The 18,562-nt window shown below is 47.4% G+C and overlaps 1 protein-coding gene across 2 annotated transcripts in view; it reads right to left on the reverse strand.

The window, feature by feature from the left end:
• SARDH (sarcosine dehydrogenase) overlaps positions 1 to 18,154 on the reverse strand; it is a 44,994-nt gene extending 26,840 nt beyond the window's left edge. The window contains exons 1-8 of one of the 2 annotated variants that reach the window (XM_061604148.1): positions 18,073 to 18,154; positions 11,722 to 12,043; positions 10,112 to 10,290; positions 8,150 to 8,329; positions 7,887 to 8,010; positions 7,159 to 7,259; positions 4,907 to 5,011; positions 3,056 to 3,185 (exon numbers count right to left, since the gene is read on the reverse strand). In XM_061604148.1, coding sequence (XP_061460132.1) covers positions 3,056 to 3,185; positions 4,907 to 5,011; positions 7,159 to 7,259; positions 7,887 to 8,010; positions 8,150 to 8,329; positions 10,112 to 10,290; positions 11,722 to 12,037 — 1,135 coding nt within the window. In that variant the 5' untranslated portion in view covers positions 12,038 to 12,043; positions 18,073 to 18,154. Of the gene's footprint in view, positions 1 to 3,055; positions 3,186 to 4,906; positions 5,012 to 7,158; positions 7,260 to 7,886; positions 8,011 to 8,149; positions 8,330 to 10,111; positions 10,291 to 11,721; positions 12,044 to 15,981; positions 16,032 to 18,072 lie in introns of those variants that run through there. The other variant, XM_061604149.1, reaches the window with a different exon arrangement.
• Positions 18,155 to 18,562: the final 408 nt, after the last annotated feature.

Below are 18,562 nucleotides of genomic sequence, written 5' to 3' on the forward strand. Positions count from 1 at the left end.
CTCCAACAGAACCAAGCAGTTTCCATCAAAACCACTGCTAAAACAGATCCTTTTCGCTCCCTCTTAGAAGCGATTTCAGTGGAAACTGCTTGGTGCTCCTGCTGCAAGGGGCACTCCTCCGGCACAGGACTAATCAGGAGCTTGCTTTAAGCTCCCACATGCCGAGTCAGGCCACTGATCCATTTAGTTCAGTACTGTCAACACTCACTGGCAGCAGCTCTCTAGGATTTCAGACTGGGGTCTCTCCCAGCCTTACCTAGAGACACTGAAGATTGACTCTGGGACCTACTGCATGCAGAGCAGATGCTCTACCAGTGAGCTATGGCCCTATCCCTAAAAACAGATTCTAGTCCTCATTGTTCTGAGTAAAGGGCTCTATTAAATAGGAATAGAGGAAGTTGCCTTATCCAGAGCGAGATCTTTGGGCCTTCTCGCTCAGTACTGTCTGCACTGACCTGCAGTGGCTCTCCAGGGTTTCAGATGGGGGACAAGCCCAATCCTGTTTAGAGATGCCATTGGGGATTGCAACTGGGATGACCTCCATGCAAAGCAGGTGCTCTACCCACTGAGCAACGGCCCTTCCTGATTGTTCCTCTGAAGCCATGCTGGTACCTGCCCCACACTTGACATCACACGGAACTTCAGGTGTAGGGCAGGCGGACACAATTTAGGGGAAAATGACCTGGTGGGGGATGGCTGGCAGGTGAAATGCGGCCCACGCGCCTGGGTTCCTTGATGTTCTCCGCTGCCTTAGGCCAGCCCTGAAGGGAGATGGCCCTGAAGGGAGAAGCCAGTGTTCATTTCACCAGGGTGTAAAGAGGAGAACTTGTGAAAGAGGTGTCACTGGCTTCTTGCTCTCCACCAGCAAAATCACCTGTGGACCTCCCCCTGTTTCCATCCGCTCTTTCGCACAAGTCCAATTGTTTCCAAAGTTCTGGAAGGTGAATCAGAGCACTCAAAAATAGAAGAAAAGTCTCCTGGAGAATAGTTGCCTCCAAACCCTGCTAATTGAGCTGAGAATACTTTAAGGGGTTATTCCTAGCCAGAAAATGGTTATTATTTTAAAAACAGTCATCTTTCTCTCTCTCCCCACCCACACATTCAAAGAAATTACCATCGCACACACTTTTCCTGAAGCTGATATTTATTTTATCATCAGGAGGTTTTTAACATATATATTTTGAAAGCCAAATCAATTTCTGCTGTCAACATTTCATAAATTTCAGGGCAGGGGTGAGGGGAAGGGCAGGGGGGGAAAACATATTTCAAAATGCATGAATGGTCCCAATGGAATTTCAGCCAAATTCCTGCTTTGAGGCTACTCTTAACATTTGTGCCTGGTCCTTCTGTTTGGCCTCCAGATAAGGCAGTCATCAGGGCCTTTTTGGGGATGGCACTCAACAGCACAGAATACCATCACCTCTTTTTTTGCTGCCCTTGGCAGCCATTTTGTGTTGGCACCCATGGCACTTCTATCAAAATATGGGTGTTGGCATCTATTTTTTTTTACCAAAAAAAGAGAGCACTTCCTACAATGCACAAGAACATTACAGGACAATGTTAGCCAATGTGGTGCCCTCTAGAAGTTGCTAGATTGCAACCCCCATCATCCCTGACCATTGAACATGTTGGCAGCCTGGGCCAGGTGGGAGATCCACAATGTCTAGAGGGTGCCACATTGGCTACCTTTAGTGTAGGGGGATCTGGGCACACTTCCATGGCCCTAACGAGCCCTGCAATCTCTCTCTCTCTCTCTCTCATTTGAGCCATGTTTCTTGAGCTCTGATGCGCGTGCGCGCACACACACACACACACACACACACACACAGAGAGAGAAGACTGTGAGGGGGCCATGCGGAGCTGGTTCTGGGTTTTGTGGACACCATTGCCCACTTGCTTGCTGTTTCCCTCTGGGTCCAATTCACACAATCACCCAGAGGAAAAACACTAGGCAGGCAAAGGGGGCACTTCTACTCCTCAGCAGGGTCTACATCTGGGAAGGGGGGATATAACTTTAATAAATAAACAAACAACTATCACCCCTCCTCTTTTCCCCTCTCTTCTCAATCCCAGGCCTCTGTCTCCTTCTCTCTAGAGATGTGAGGGAACAGCCATTTCCATTCTGACCTGCATTTGTCAGAATCAGCACAGCTTCCATTCCACTGCAGCTCAGTTCCTGCTAAATACGACTCTCCACTATTTAACCTAAGTATTTATGTAACTTGCATTCCTTTCAACATAAAGGAAGCATCGAAGCAATATCAGAAAGAAGCACGTCTACATCCACACCATACACTGAAAACAGTATTACACCACTTTAAACACCCATGGTTGCTTCCCCCAAAGAATCCTGGGAAGTGCAGTTTGCCAAGGGGGCTGAGAGTTGTTAGAAGACTCCCACCCATTCCCTTCCCAGAGCTACAATTCTCAGAGTGACTTAATAATCAATTCCCTGGCCCCAGGAAACTCTGGGAATTCATAGAATTATTTTTTTTAAAAAGGAGTTATAGGAAACTGCCACTTTAGCCTCTAGCCTGGCAACCATTTCCACTCTTGCTGACTTTGCTGCCAAGTAAATGCATCTCTTGTGCCACCTTCAGGAGCGAACAATCAATGCATGCACAAACCAAGAACGAGGCAGCTTTCTATATTCCTAAATGGAGACATGTCACTGATTTAAATGAGGCAAGGGTTGAGTGAAAAGGGTCTTCTGCTTCTCTTTTGAACTAGCAGCCCTATCCTAACCATGCTGACTTAGAAGTAAGCCCTACTGAATTCGGTGGGGCTTCCTCCCCATGTCACTGGTGGCTCCACATCAGTGGGGCAGTGGAATCCACTCCGGGTTTTAGTCTGAACATTTAAGGGCCTGTCCTAAGTGCTGAAACCTATTCTTCAAATAGGTTGAGCACTTTGCACAGCTCCTTGAAAGACTGCACCCTGCAGCAGATTTCACTTTTCCACTGAGGCACCTCTGCCCTCAGGTAAGCAGGGTTAGGATCACAGACCAACGTCTCTCATACTGTGCCGTGTTTTCATGGACTGGGAGTGTCCTCACCTGGGCCACAGACTGTGGATTTAATGCCTGTTTTCTCCAGCACCGGGACTCGGTTGATGGCACCTTCAATGTGCTGCGTAAACACATCCCAATCCAGATCAAAGAGGCCAAAGGCAAAGTTGTCCAGGACCTGAACGGGCAAGAGCCAGGCATTACAGACAACTGTGACAAGGACACGACTTTTTAGAGATGGGGAAACAGTATTGGACAGCCATCACCACCACGTGGGACACAATTTTGTCTCCTTTAAATGCCCTCGTGGTCTCTTATGAAACCAGCTTGGCCATTTTCCTCTCCCCCGGACGCTTCAACCTGAATCAGGCCCCTTTAAGGATGGCCACTGTTCCTTTCCAGGGGGGGCATCGGAAGAGTGGCTCACTCTCCCCTCCCCATGAACCTGACCCCATGCTGAGAACGAGTCAAGATAGGGCCTCCCCACCCCCCACTTTCAGTCGATAGTGCCATGTTTGTGGAATAACCCCTCTGGGGGCCATTTGTCTTTTATTTATCTTATTATTATGTTATTGCATTTCTATCCCACCTTCCCCCTAAGGAGCTCAAAGTGGTGTGCATGCTTCTCCTCTCAATTTCATCCTCACAACAAACCTGAGAGGTAGGTTAGGCTGAGAAGCACTGAGAAGTGGCCCAAGGTCACCCAGTGAGTTTCATGGCTGGGTGGAAATTTGAACCCCTGGTCTCTCAGGTCATAGTCTGACACTCCAACCACTATACCACACTGGCTCTGTGCAACCAACAAGCCCAAATTTATTTTCCCGTTGCTACAACAGATAAGCCCAGATGTGGCTGTCAAGATGATGCTGTAAAAGTGGGTCACTGAAAAGGATCTCCATGGTCAGTTGCCTGGACATGAAAGGCCAGAAGAGGTAGAAAATCCTGTTCAGCTCTTCATATTTATACTAAGCCTGGCCAATCCAGAGGCTTCACACTGCCTGCCAATCAGAGGTGCTGATGTTGCACATTGCTGCTATTCCTTTCCCCACCTGGAGGGGGCTCTGCAGAGCTTGGAAAAGTTACTTTTTTGAACTACAGCTCCCATCAGCCTAATCCAGTGGCCATGTTGCCTAGGGCTGATGGGAGTTGTAGTTCAAAAAAGTAACTTTTCCAAGCTCTGGCTCTGATATCTGTGCTCATGCACACAGCTCACACCCATTTACTAAGCAATGTTCCAGACTCACGAGAAGGGCTGTAGCCCAGCGGCAGAGCATCTGCCTTGCATGCAGGAAGTCCCCGTTTCAGTCTCCGGCAGCATCTCCAGGTAGGGGTGGGAAAGATTCTCTATCAGAAATCCTGGACAGTCACTGCCAGTCAGTGCAGACAATACTGAGCGTGGTGGACCAATGGCCTAACTCAGAATAAAGCAGCTTCCTCTGGTCCTTACATCAGAGGATTCTCGGGGAAAGCCCTGGAATGCTGGCAACAACTCTGCAAGGTAGATCAGACAGAGCCTTCAAAATCCTCTGGCTACATCCTGAATTATATAACTTTGGGGGGAAAGTACAAGCTGCAGGGAAAGGCCATAGCTCAGGGGCAGAGCACCTGCTTTGCATGCAGAAGGTCCCAGTTCAACCTCTGGCATCTCCAGGTAGGGCTAGGAGACCCCTCAGTGAAAAATGGGAGTGCTGCTGCCAGCCAGTGTCTACAATATTGAGTTAGAAGGTCTGACTCAGTATAAGGCGCTTCCTATGTTCCTAAATTTCAGAGCTGTCTAGGTTTTTGTGCTCTCTGGCAAACAGGTAAATTCAGAAGTGTTCAACACGCACACACAAACACAGCCCTCTTTCCAACATCCATGTATTGCTGTGTTTTTAATTCCTCAAGAACACCACTCACCTCTTCCCAGAAGATGGGATTTGACTCATATCCGCCCACGGAAAGAGCATCACCTTGGAGACGCAGATACACAGATGCGTCGTGATCTCGAACATTTGGCATGTTCTAAAAATAACCGAAGAGGAAAACAATCAAATCTGGGGCAAGAGACGGCACTTTCAGGTACACATTGTACAAAAAAAAATGTGGACACTTTTTGACATGAGGGGCAGATCTTTTTAATTTCCTCGGTTTGCTCTGTAATCATTTTAATGCCCACAGTGTTTTGAGAGCTTTGCTGGGCAAATGTATGTTTTCCTGTTGCTGAATTTATTTACTTTTAGGGATGGGGAGGAATTTGATTCAATTCTCATTTTAAGGGTCTGTTAGCTCTTGCACAGCAATTACTGATGCAAAGGACCATAGTTTGCATCAACAGGGTCTTGGAAGGACATCTAGTGGCAACTTGAGGAATAAACTTTCTTGAGACTTCCTAAGAAGTAGGGGTGAGTACCAATGGCAAGACTCAGATTGGATCCCAATTCAGGGCTTCGTAAAACAACCCACCTGGAACAAGGTGTTTCATAGGCTGTCTGATTTCGGCTATGGGTCTGTCTGCTTATTTTCCCCACAATTGGCTATTGGGAAATTGTAATTTTTTTAAAAGCAACCATAACTTTCTTTTTAACACAAGTGGATGAAATTTGTAGGTACGGTAGCCCCTTCAGAGTGGATAAAGTCCATCAAATTACCTACAAATAGGTTTGGGGGCTTTTGTCCTGGGCACCTTTAAAGTCTGATGGAACTTTTGTAACTTTTGTTGTTGTTTTTCAACAGAATTGAATGAAATTTGCAGGCAAATCCTGAATTGCCTGAATTCTGCCAAATTCCAGAAGGATAGATGCAGTCTTTTTCCCACAGGGCCAGCCATTACAGTTTTAGGCTAGTTTTTTTTAAAAAAGAGGTTCCCTTAATGTCCACTTGTATTTTGTTAGCAAGTACATAAGAACATAAGAAGAGCGTGCTGGATCAGGCCAGTGGCCCATCTAGTCCATCATCCTGTTCTCACAGTGGCCAACCAGGTGCCTGGGGGAAGCCCGCAAGCAGGACCCGAGTGTAAGAACACTCTCCCCTCCTGAGGCTTCCGGCAACTGGTTTTCAGAAGCATGCTGCCTCTGACTAGGGTGGCAGAGCACAGCCATCATGGCTAGTAGCCATTGATAGCCCTGTCCTCCATGAATTTGTCTAATCTTCTTTTAAAGCCGTCCAAGCTGGTGGCCATTACTGCATCTTGTGGGAGCAAATTCCATAGTTTAACTATGCGCTGAGTAAAGAAGTACTTCCTTTTGTCTGTCCTGAATCTTCCAACATTCAGCTTCTTTGAATGTCCACGAGTTCTAGTATTATGAGAGAGGGAGAAGAACTTTTCTCTATCCACTTTCTCAATGCCATGCATAATTTTATACACTTCTATCATGTCTCCTCTGACCCGCCTTTTCTCTAAACTAAAAAGCCCCAAATGCTGCAACCTTGCCTCGTAAGGGAGTCGCTCCATCCCCTTGATCATTCTGGTTGCCCTCTTCTGAACCTTTTCCAACTCTATAATATCCTTTTTGAGATGAGGCGACCAGAACTGTACACAGTATTCCAAATGCGGCCGCACCATAGATTTATACAATGGCATTATGATATCGGCTGTTTTATTTTCAATACCTTTCCTAATTATCGCTAGCATGGAATTTGCCTTTTTCACAGCTGCCGCACACTGGGTCGACATTTTCATCGTGCTGTCCACTACAACCCCAAGGTTTCTCTCCTGGTCGGTCACCGCCAGTTCAGACCCCATGAGCGTATATGTGAAATTAAGATTTTTTGCTCCAATATGCATAATTTTACACTTGTTTATATTGGATTGCATTTGCCATTTTTCTGCCCATTCACTCAGTTTGGAGAGGTCTTTTTGGAGCTCTTCGCAATCCCTTTTTGTTTTAACAACCCTGAACAATTTAGTGTCATCAGCAAACTTGGCCACTTCACTGCTCACTCCTAATTCTAGGTCATTAATGAACAAGTTGAAAAGTACAGGTCCCAATAACCAGCAATAACGTCCAAGAATCTGAATGGTCTTACTCTGACTACAACCCAATATTTATATCATGCTCTTCAGTCAATAAATACCCACAGCAGTTTATTAGAAAGAGAAATACACTAGGAAACAAACATACAATATTCGAAACCGTTGAACTGAAAACTAGCATCAACAGTGCACGAACCTGGATCCCTTCTATCCGCTCTGTGACTACATACGCATGATGCATAGCCACTAGGGGCACATTAACACCGGCCATCTTCCCCAGGGATTGGGCCCATACACCTGTTGGAGAAGGAAGGTCTACTGTTGGGTGATTACAACAATCAGAAATGCTGGAGGTGGGGGAGAGAGGGGTTGATGTACAGAGCTCACATCAACTTCTGGCTGGTTTGAAGAGGGCTGTAAGCTCAGAAGGGGAGAATTTGTCCTGCATGCAGAAGGCCCCAGGATCCATCACTGGCATTTTCAGAGCTGGTAATGACCCCATCAGAAACCCTGGAAAACCGCTGCCAGTCAGTGTAGACAATAAGGAACTAGATGGGCCGACGGTCAAACTCACTAGAAGGCAGCTCAGTGGCAGAGCACCCAGTTTTCATGCAGAAGGTCCCCATGTTCAACTTCCAGTATCTCCTGGTAGAACAGAGACTCTCGCCTATGTCTGTTTGTCTCTCTCTCTCCCCCCCCCCCGTTAATTAGGGTTTAAAACCCTACGAGGTGCTGAATCAGGTCCTGAAGTATCTTGCAGGGGTGCACTGACCTACCCAGAATCACTTTGTCATGCAGGAATGAATAATTCTCCACTGAGAGCAACTGCAAGATAATGAGCATGATTCCGTCGGCAAGCCCAGAGGCTCTCCAAGAGTAGCCAACGTTTCAGATGGGAAGGGAGGATCATAAGACTTTTCTTACCCATGCAGTTCACCAAGCAGGAAGTCTGGACGGTTCCGTGGTCTGTCACCACAGCCGCCACCCGTCGGACTCCCAGGTCGTCTGTCCTTACCTCTACGCCCGTCACGGGGCAGTTCTCGATCACCTACAAAAGCAAATTGAAACATAAGCTCCACATGAGTGTGTGTGTGTGTGATGACACTTGTGTGAATTCCTGTGTGACTGTGCTTCAGCTGCCATTGCAAAGGCCATGGCCCCAATCCCAGCAGGCTCTTGCCACTTACCAGAGCTCCCCGAGCAGTGGCTGCCCGGGCCAGGGTTGTGCAGGTCCCAGCGGGATCCATCGTGCCATCCTTGGGGACGTAGAGTGTGCCGTAGAGATCACCCACGTTCATCAAGGGATACAAGTCTTTCGTTTCCCCAGGTGTCAGAACATACGATTCGATGCCATAAACCTTGCCTAGCTAGGAAACATGTCAAGAGAGCAAGAGTCTCACAAATAAATAACAGAAGAGCCCTGCAGCGGGAGCAGGCCAGGGTCTCATCCAGTCCAGCATCCCATTCTCACAGTGGCCAAGGAGATGTCCCCATGGGAAGCCCACGAGCAGGATTTGAGCAGAAGAGCACTCTCTCCTCCTGCAGTTTCCAGCAACTGGTATGCAGAAGCATACTGCCTCCGACAATGGAGGGAGAGCATCAGAAGAGTCTGGCTGGTGCTACAGGCCAAAGGCCCATCTAGCCCAACATCCTGCTCATGCAGAAGCCCTCAAGCAGGACCTGGGTGCAACAGCAACTCTCTCAATTTAGGAATCCCAGCAACTGGCACTCAGAGCCATTCTGCTTCTGATATACAGGACCATAGCTAGTAGCCATCAATATCCTTGTCCTCCCTGGAATTAGAAAGCCATAGGTGAGCATAAAAGCAGGTGTGGGGACCTTTTGCCCTCCAGATGTTGCTGAACTACAACTCCATCATCCCTGGCCATTGGCCATGCTTGCTGGGCTGATGGGACTTGTAGTTCAGCAACATCTGGAGGGCCAACAGTTCCCCCACACCTGGTATAAAGCAAGGATATAGCAATTGACGGGGACAAGAGTGTGAAGGTGTTTGTGTTGGATGCAGGAGGAGCATCCAGCCAAGATCAGCCAACGTTGTGCCCTCTAGATGTTTCTGGACCTTCCACTCCTTTCAGCGTCACTGAAGAGAGCCAACAGTCAGTCATGATGGGAGTAGGAGTCCAACACCCTTTGGAAGGGTCCCCAATGGCTACCCCTGGTCCAGACAACATGAATGAGGAATGATTTTGTCAACAGAAGCGAGACCAGGGAAGACCAGAGAGAAGAGCATTGCTCTACTAGGGCAGAGGTTGAATTAGTTTGGTCTGCTTTCTTGCAGTGGAGTGACCCAATCGGACAGTCTCAAACTTGCTCACAAATCAGAACACGACTCCCAGACAGATTTAGAAGAGGATTAGACACATCCATGGGAGATAACACTATCAGCATCTACTAGCTATGTTGGCTAAGTGCTACCTCCACAGTCAGAGGCAGTGTGCCTTGCGATACCAGTTCTTATTATGGTCTTAAGATTATGCACTTCTGTGGATTTTGCAATTCAGTTCTGGGGTGCAAAAAGCATACACTAGGGGTTCCCAAATTGTGGTCCATCAGCTTCATTCAGGTGGTCCATGGTATGTCTGCATTAAATATTCATAGTGATTTTTAATTGCATTTTTGTTGCTTCTATAGAATTTAATATTGCATTCTAGAGAGAATTCAGACTGTAATAGCGTAAAATACAATATAAGAAATTAAAGGAGCAATAAAATACAAATAAAAATCATGCAGCATCTAGCATTGTGTATTACAATTGCTACAACAGACAGAAAAATCATTAAGTGGTCCAAAAGCTAAGTGACAATTTCCAAGTGGTCCATAGGGAAAAAGGGTTGGGAACCATTGGCATGCACAGAAATACATATTTTACATTAATTAAAGTGCATACAAAAGGTGTATTTTACTGGGGGACACATTGAGAAGCAATTAAAAATATGTCTTCCCCGTGAAAAGTGTGTATTTTAAGTAAAAAAATTAATGTACATGAAACGCATACAATGGAGCCCATAGAAATAACATATGGTTGAGTGAGAGACCAAAATGAGATGAAATTAGCTACTCATCCCCTTCCTATTCTACTCAACGAGGCGTGAGCCAAGGCTTAGCCAGCCTGGAAATTTTCCACTTACAGACATGAGCCTTTTATACTCGTCCAATCGCTGCTTGTTTGAGGCAATGAAGAGGCCTCCATTTTGAATCCATCCTGTGTGGAGCCCTGTCTCCTGTTCCAGGTCATGGCTTACCACGTCACGGGTGCGAGCCAACAGCTCAACCTCCACATCGCTGGGGCGCAACTGCCACAAGAGCCCTGAAGGAGAGGGGGAAAACTATTCTTCAATAGGGTGATAAGGAGGCATTGATTTCCATTGGAACCCGAGTCCGTCGCATGCAGCGCTGCTTCCGTTCCACAGCAGTTTGACTCCTGACAAACGCCGCAAGCTGCGGTGGAATGTTCCGTAGTGAACTGCGTTATTGCTACATTATTCCACACCATTTATTTCAGTGTAAAGGAAATACAGTGCAAACAGGGAACGAACACCATCAGCTATGTCTCCTCTGTGGATTGAAAGCAACAGCAGTAGTGAATCTTCAATGAGCCAGTGCAGTTTGGCATCATGGCAACCTTTAAAGAATGCATAAACAATCTGCGATCAGGGCTCCCTACTAACAGTCTCCACCAAGAGAGAGGAGCATCCTTTCTGAGAATTAGGATGAAATTAGTCAGAAAAGAGTTAGTTCTACAACCGTCAGAAATTCAGGGGAAGGTGGCCTGGGAGAAGTGGCAGCCCCTGAGCTGCAGAATTCCCTCGGCACAGAGGTATGTCTGGCACCATCACTGCAGATTGGCCGGAGAACGTACAAGTCGGTCAAACTGGGCACGTTCCACAAGGCCTATTGTAGATTACACAGCCAGATTATGTGCATGTTCTCCATGAGGTCTTGTGGATGCGCACAATGGTGAGTTGTTACGTACATTAACCGCTCAACTTACATTCCCTTTAACTGGGAGTGTAGTGGCAAATTCAGAAGTGCAGGGTCCCTTCATGACAGTCACACCACGCCCCCTCATTTGCTTGCTCTTCGTCAATTCCACACTCCCCAGTCCTTCCCCTGTGCAACTTCTCCCACTACAACAGATGTCCCTAGGAGCCAATCAGCATGAAAGGGGAGTGTGTTAGCTACTGAGAAGACTCTTCTCAGTGGCTGACTCACCTCCTTTCACTCTGATTGGCTCCAATCAGCAGGAAAGGACAAGGAAGCACCTAAGAAGATTCTTCCCCCAATTTGCTCGTAGGTCCCGGCTAGGACCCTGCTCCCAAAAAAGTAAGGGTCTCAGCCCCCCATGACCTTGGATAACAGCATCCTTGCCCTTGACACACACACAGAGAGACGGTGTATTGGTTAGATGGTTGGGACTAGGAACTGGGAGACAGGGTTCAAATCCCTAATTTGCCATTAAGCTCACTGGGCGACCTTGGGCTAGTCACGGTTTCTCAGCCAAACATACCTCACAGGGTTGTTCTGAGGATAAAATCGGAGGGGGGAAGAACCATGTTTGTATGCCACCTTGTGTATTACATTTATTATAAATGTAATAAATAAATAAACCCAGCCTATTCTTCTGATTTCAAAATTGTGTTAACCTGGAGCCTTAGGGTGGGTATGAAAGATCTCCAACAGGTGGAACCTCTCCAGCCCCACTAACCATATAATCGCATTTTGTTCTCTTTTTCTTTACCTGCAGTATGCCAGGTGGTCCCTGAGGTCAAGCGGTCCCTCTCCAGTAAGACAACATTGGTCACCCCCATCTTGGCAAGGTGGTAAGTGGTTTGGCACCCTAAACTGCCTCCCCCAACCACCACCACATCGGCAGACTCTGGGAGGGGTTTGCTGGGGCCTTGCCCTCGTGGGGTCTCTTCCTTCAAGGTTTTCTGGTAGGGCACGCTCTTTTCGGCCAGTTGGCCTGTCCCGTTGCTGAAGAGCCGGACACACTGCTGGGGATGTGGAGGATGGATGGAAGAGGCTATTCGGAATACCTGTCTCAAGTTGGCCATGGTGACCTGGGAAGACAAAAAAAGGCACCATGGCAATTCACCAAGCTAAAAAGGAGAGCATGCAAACACTGTTGAACACCTTTACTTCACAACCAAGGTGCTAAAATCTTCAGCCTGGAAATCTTAGTATGAACTGCCACCCTGGGCTCCTACTAGGAGGAAGGGCAGGATATAAATCAAATGAATAAATAAACTGCGCTTTGGAAAACATCTGGGCTGTAATAAATACTTTTACTCCCTGGTTGGCTGGCATTCTTATGAAAGCCCTCTCAGGTCAGGAGAAGCTCAGTTCTGAAAATTCCATCACTGGCCACAAACGAGCAAGTTATAAAACCTGTCACTCCCTGATTAGTTGGGAGCCTTACAAAAGCCCTCCCAAGTCAGAGCAACCTGAACCCTGAACATTCTATCAGTGGCCCAAAATCAGTAACTTGGTGAGCTTCTCACTCCCTGATTGGTTGGGAGCCCTCACAGGTCAGGCAAGGTCAACCCTGAAAATCCCATCACTGTTGACAAACCATCAGTCATATAACCTGTCAGTTCCTGACAGGTCAGGCCAACTTCAGCCCTAAAAATTCCACTAGTAGCCAAACAATCAACAACGTATAGAGCCTCTCACTCTCTGACTGCCTGGGAGCCTTATGAAAGCCCTCCCAGATCAGGCCAACCTCAGCCCTGAACCACAACCTCATTACTGGCCACAAATAAGCAAGTTATAGGAGCTATTTTGTCTTCCTATGAAGCAGCAACACATTTGTGGCTGGTCTGGTGACATTACCCATTGCTTGCCCTATCCAAAATGTAAGTAAGTAAGTAAGTAGATACATACACACACACGCACTTGAATCCCCAGCAATCAAGAAGATTAGGAAAACACACTCACCATAGCTGACTGGGAGACATTTATTGTCAATGTACATGAAAGCCCAAACAGATCCTGCCTGGACATCTGTGCTCGGCCCTTTGGACCATGCTTAGCTTGAGGCAATACCATGTGACACACAACCACCAATGAGGGAAAGTCAACGACAGTCAAGCATCCCCAATAGGAGCTTTCCCCAATAGAGCAGAAATTCAGCAGAATTGCTGAAGTAGGGAAGTTCTGTTCTGAGTCACTGACAACCACAGCAGGCTGTTTGCCCTGGAATGCAAGTAGCTTCATATGTGCATGCACCGGTAACCTCAAGACTAGATTACTGTAATGTGCTTTATGTGGGGCTGCCCTTGTATCTGATCGGGAAGATGGAGCTAGTGTAGAATGGAGAGTCTTTTCGGCCAGTTGCTGGCAACACATTGCTCCTCTGCTGCTGAGAGCGCTACACTGGTTGCCAATTCAAGGTTCTTGTGTTCATTCACAAAGCTCTAAACAACTCGGGGCCAAGGTGACTTAAGGACCGCCTGATTCCTTAAGCTCCGCCTCAGTCACTGAGCGCTTCTGATGGTCCACTGTTGGTGGTCCCACATGCCCCTGAGGATCCGCTGACCGTTACTAGGGACGAGCCTTTAGCATGGCAGGCCACACCCTGTGGAACTTCTTGCCAATAGAGGCTCAGCAGGAGTCATCAGTGGGGTTTTTTTTAAGGAGTCTTCTAAAAATTGATAAAAATGATTCAGACAGGACTCTCAAACCTGAGATTCTTCGCCAACCAGCTCTTACTGATGTGTTTTTACAGATAGAAATGTGTTTTTATTCTGTCGGCTGCCTTGTGATATTTTGTATCCAAGTGTGGTTTATAAACAAATAAATAAATGCAATATATAGTAACAGTTTTGTAAGCATTTTTCATGCCATTTCACTCTTAAATATATGAGCACGCAACCAGGATGATAGCCATTAACTTGGCAAATGGCACTTTTGTGTGTGTGTGTTGGGGGGGGGACACACTTACCCCAATAGTGGTAAACCAGTTTTTAAAAGTGGCTAAACTGCCATGCTTTAAGCCAGAACTGGAATTGTTTTCAGCCCCAGGGCCACATTCCATCATGGACAACTTTCCAGGGGCCCATGCCAGTGGTGGGCGGGGCCAGAAGCAAAAGTGGGCAGAGCAATATATGCAGTGGCCATGTCAGTGGGGCTGTGGAATCCGCTCCGGGTTTTAGTCCAAACTTTCAAAACGCTGAGCACCTTGGGCAGTTTCAAATATACTGCTTCATATTAAAAGTGTAAATAAGGCCACTAAACACATCTCTCGGTGTTTTAACTTGTAGGCACCAGTAGTCTCCTAATTAAATTTTTTCATTGGCCGAGCCCAGAGGCAATGCAATTTCAGAGGGGGGGGGAGGAGTGTGTGGATACCTGGGCTACTGTAGCAGCCAAAGTCTCACAACTTGGTGTGCTTCATTCTTTTGTCAGTGCTTCACGCCTGCTTCCTGCAGATGAGGTTGTATCTCGCATGTGACTGGGGAGGAGGGGGAGACATGCCTGAACTAGTCTAGAGAAGAAACACAGTTACATTTTAAACTGGGCCTAGAAGTTTCCCCATGTTCCGGATCTTTGTGTCAGTCCAGTTTGTGCATGTATGAGTGTGCAGGAGTGTGGCATAATGGTTAGAGTGCTGGACTAGGAGGACCATGGAATCACCACTCAGCAATGAAGCTCACTGACCTTGGGCCATTTACAATTCTTGGGCCAGTCACACTCTCTCAGTTTAACCTACCTCACAGGGTTGTTGCGAGGATAAAATGGGGAGAGGGGGAGAACCATATAACGCCACTTTGAGCTCATTGGAGAAAAAGACAGTATATAAATGTTTATTAATAATAATGATAATGCATATGTGTGGGGAACTTTCTGCATTCAAGACATTAGCTACCGGCTCAAGTTCAAGGTCTGGTTTTGGTGTACAAAGCCTTAAGCAGCTTGGGACCAGGATACCTGAAAGATTGTCATACCCCTTACATGACCAGTCGATCACCGTGCTCTGCAGGTGAGGCCTCCTGCAGATACCATCTCATCAGGAGGGCTGTTCCGCATAACAGACACTAAATTGAACTTATGTTATTTCCTTTACGCTCCACCACCTCCAGGTGGTGCAGCATAGTGGTCAGAGTTTCTGGCTTGCACATGAGATCTGGCCTTATTTTGTGTCTGTCCGTTAGCCACAGCTGCATCTGAGTGAGCTTCTCAGTCTCCTGAAGAGTCAGCAAATTCCTCTGCCAAGTCAGCTTGGAGCTCTGCTATTGCAGAAGAGACCCGACTTGCCTTTGCAACACCATGTTAGCCCAGCCCCCTTTCCAACAAATGAAAACTTTGAAAAAGAAAAGAAAATGTCCACCAAAAACTCTTCCATCAGCTTGAAAGAGACGGAACGTAACAAGTCAACTGCTTAAAATAAGCTGGGGGGGGGAGGAGGAAGGGAGAGGGGAGAGAGAGGAATTGCACATAATGATGTGCAGTTACACCCACAGTGCATTCACCCACTTTCTCCCATCGAAAAGCAGCCATTCAGAAAAGGGCATCCAAGATGATTAAGGGCTAGACCAACTCCCCAGGCAGAAAGATCACGACCTTTGGGGCTTTTTCATTTAGAGAAAATTCAGTGGCGGGGGGGGACGGGGACGCACACATGATAGAGGTGCACAAGATGATGCGTGGCGTGGAGAAAGCGGATAGAGAGAAGTTTTTCTCCCACTCTCGTCACAGCAGAACAAGCAGAACAACCGGCCATCCAGTGAAGCTGAAAGTTGGACGATCCAGGACAGACAAAAGGAAGTCCTACTTCATGCAGCGCAGAGTCAAACTGGGGAATTCGCTCCCACCAGAGGCAGTGATGGCCACCAACTTGGAGGCCTTCGAAAGAGGATTACACACCTTCAAGGCGAGCACACTTTGAGCAGCTGATGCACAAAACACCAGCATATCACCCACTCTGTACATATATATGCTCCATATTATGTGCATGCTCAGCCCTCTGAACGCACCGGGTGGAACAGCCACTTCTGACCTGTTTTGTCTCTGAAGCTCCCGTCTGTCTGCCTCCCTTCTCCCTGGAAATCCTGGCCTCGGCTGTCAGCCACGCTTGCTTGAAACATTAAGCAGGAGTTGAAAGGGGAAACCCAGAGGGAAAGTGAAGGCAGCAGCTGCTGCCATTGGCACACAGTTCTTAGGGTCATTCTGGGAATATGGAGCGTCAACAGCTTTGCCCAGACAGATACTGCCTCAGAGGGACAGTCTGCATCTGCACCCATCAGGGCAGCTTATGACGATTCTCCCTTGAAGAAAGACAGTCCAGAGGAGATTTGACCAAGCGGGACTTCTCATGCACTCATTCCATGCTGTGCACGGACCGCACATAGCTTTCCCCAAAGAACGCTGGGAACTGTTGTTTGTAGTGTGCTAGGAATTGTAGCTCTGTGAGGGGTAAACTACCGTTCCCATGATCCTTTGGGGAAAGCTGTGACTCTTAAAAGTGCTATACATGTGCTTTAAAGGTGTGGTGTGGATGTGAGCATTGTCTCTGAGCATGTACAGTGTTTCCTCAACACATGAGTGCACACACTTTGAGTAACAGGCTTGCCACCTTTTTTTTTTCCTGACCAAAAAAAGAAGACTAGCTATGCTCAGCTAAGAGCTGAACTGCCACTTTTATTTCAGAAAAACATATATATATATCTCCAAAGTCCCTTTTGTTATGACCAATGCATACATCTCAAAATAGTGAGCAAGCTTTTGAGTCCAACAGAATTCTTCATCAGGCTGGATGTTAAGCAAAGCTGTGGTTGGGAGGAGGGGAATGACTTGGGACTGAAGTCATAATGGGAACGTAAAAGGCTGCTTTAGCGAATCAGACCATTGCTCAGTATTGTCTGCACTGACTTGCAGCAGCGCTCCTGGATTTATTTTTTTATTGATTTATAGCTCCACCCTTTCTTCAAGGAGCTCAAAGTGGTGTACATGGCTATCCCCTCTTCATTTCATCTTCACAACAGCCCTATGTGGTAGGTTTGGCTGAGAGACAGAGACTGGCCCAAGGTCATGGGGTGAGCTTCATAGCCGAGTGGGAATTCAAACCCTGGTGTTCCAGGTCTGGTCCAACACTCTAACCACTATGCCACACTGGTTTCAGGCACGGCACCTTCTCCCTGCTCTCCCTGGAAGGAACATGCATCTTCTGTATGCAAAGCCGGAACTCTACCACTTGAACCGGAGGCCTTTTGCACTGCTGAAAAAAATCATTTTTGCCGAATAGCTTTAGCAGGGGTGCAGTTATGGAGCTTGTCATGCATGATCCGCCTTGGCGGGAAAGCGCCAATGTTTTGGCACAGATAAGAACAGGATATGCTGTGAACTGAACTTTGCACAAGCAGGGCTCATTCACAGCCTGGACAATTTGCGTTTAGAAAACCTGGCGATGGCCAGCAGCTCTGAGATATATATATACATATTTTAAAAGCATTAGACAAAGTTATGTTGAAAGGAGAGGTGAAATGGAACACCCACAAAATGCACTGGGAGTATATTTGCAGCAGAAGGAGCAAAGAATGCATTCTGGCTATAAGAAGTCAGAGTTCAGAAGAACAGAGCCTTGAAAATGGCAGCAAAGTGGCAGTTAATCCAAGTCTGCAAAGTATTTGTACAGTGTTTTGTTTTTTTTAAAGGTTTCTAACGCATAACACTAGTCAGGTTTTCTAGAAATCATACGATTATTATTGCATTTATATCATTCTCATCCTCCAAGAAGCTCAATATGGCAAACGGGGTTCATCTCTCCCTCCCTCCCTCCGTCCCTCCTTCTCCGTTTTCATCTTCACAACAACCCCGTGAGATAGGCTAGGCTGAAACAGCGCCTGGCCTAAAGAAATCCAGTGAACGTCATCCGGCTGAGCGTGTGGGAGCGCTGCAACCCTGGTGTCCCTAGTCCGACAGCATCAGCCTTCAAATGTACATTACCGCTTCCACAGAGGTCCCTGCCCCACCGGGCTTACAATCCATTTTACAACTGGGACAGGACAACGGGAGAGGAGGAGGAGAAAGGGAAAAGCAAAGACCATAAGCAAAAGAAGGACGCAAACGAGACAGAGAGAGGTTTTTCTACCTTTGCGGCTTTCTGAGCTCTTTCAACAGCACCAGCCTTTCCCACCCCCAAACAAGCGGGGCAACTTTGCCAACTGGACCCATCCCGACTAAGAACAAAGAAAAGTGGGCCGTGGCTGATGGCTGAGCTCTTATTGGACAAGGGACTGGGAGAGGGCGTGGCTGGACACAGAGCAGGCGAGGGAGGGGCTGCCTGGGTTGCAACCGCATCTGCGGCGGCCCCCTCCCGTCTCGGTTTAAAGAGCCAGCGCACTCATAGGCTGTGAGCACACGTGTGTCTCTATCCAGACACTCTACAGTCTACACGGGGGGGGGGAGAGAGAGGAGCGCCCCAGGGGGCTCCCCCCTTGCACATTGCTCTGACTGCTGTAGGCTGTGCGAGCACGGACTCACCAGCCTTTGAAGCAGCGTGTGCCACTCAATTAAGGAGTTTCTTTTAACAGTTCCTTTAGTTACTGGGCTGCATCCTTAGCAGACTACCTCCAGTTCAT

The sequence above is a fragment of the Rhineura floridana genome, chromosome 20 (assembly GCF_030035675.1).
Source record: "Rhineura floridana isolate rRhiFlo1 chromosome 20, rRhiFlo1.hap2, whole genome shotgun sequence".
In the NCBI taxonomy this organism is placed as follows: Eukaryota; Metazoa; Chordata; class Lepidosauria; order Squamata; family Rhineuridae; genus Rhineura; species Rhineura floridana.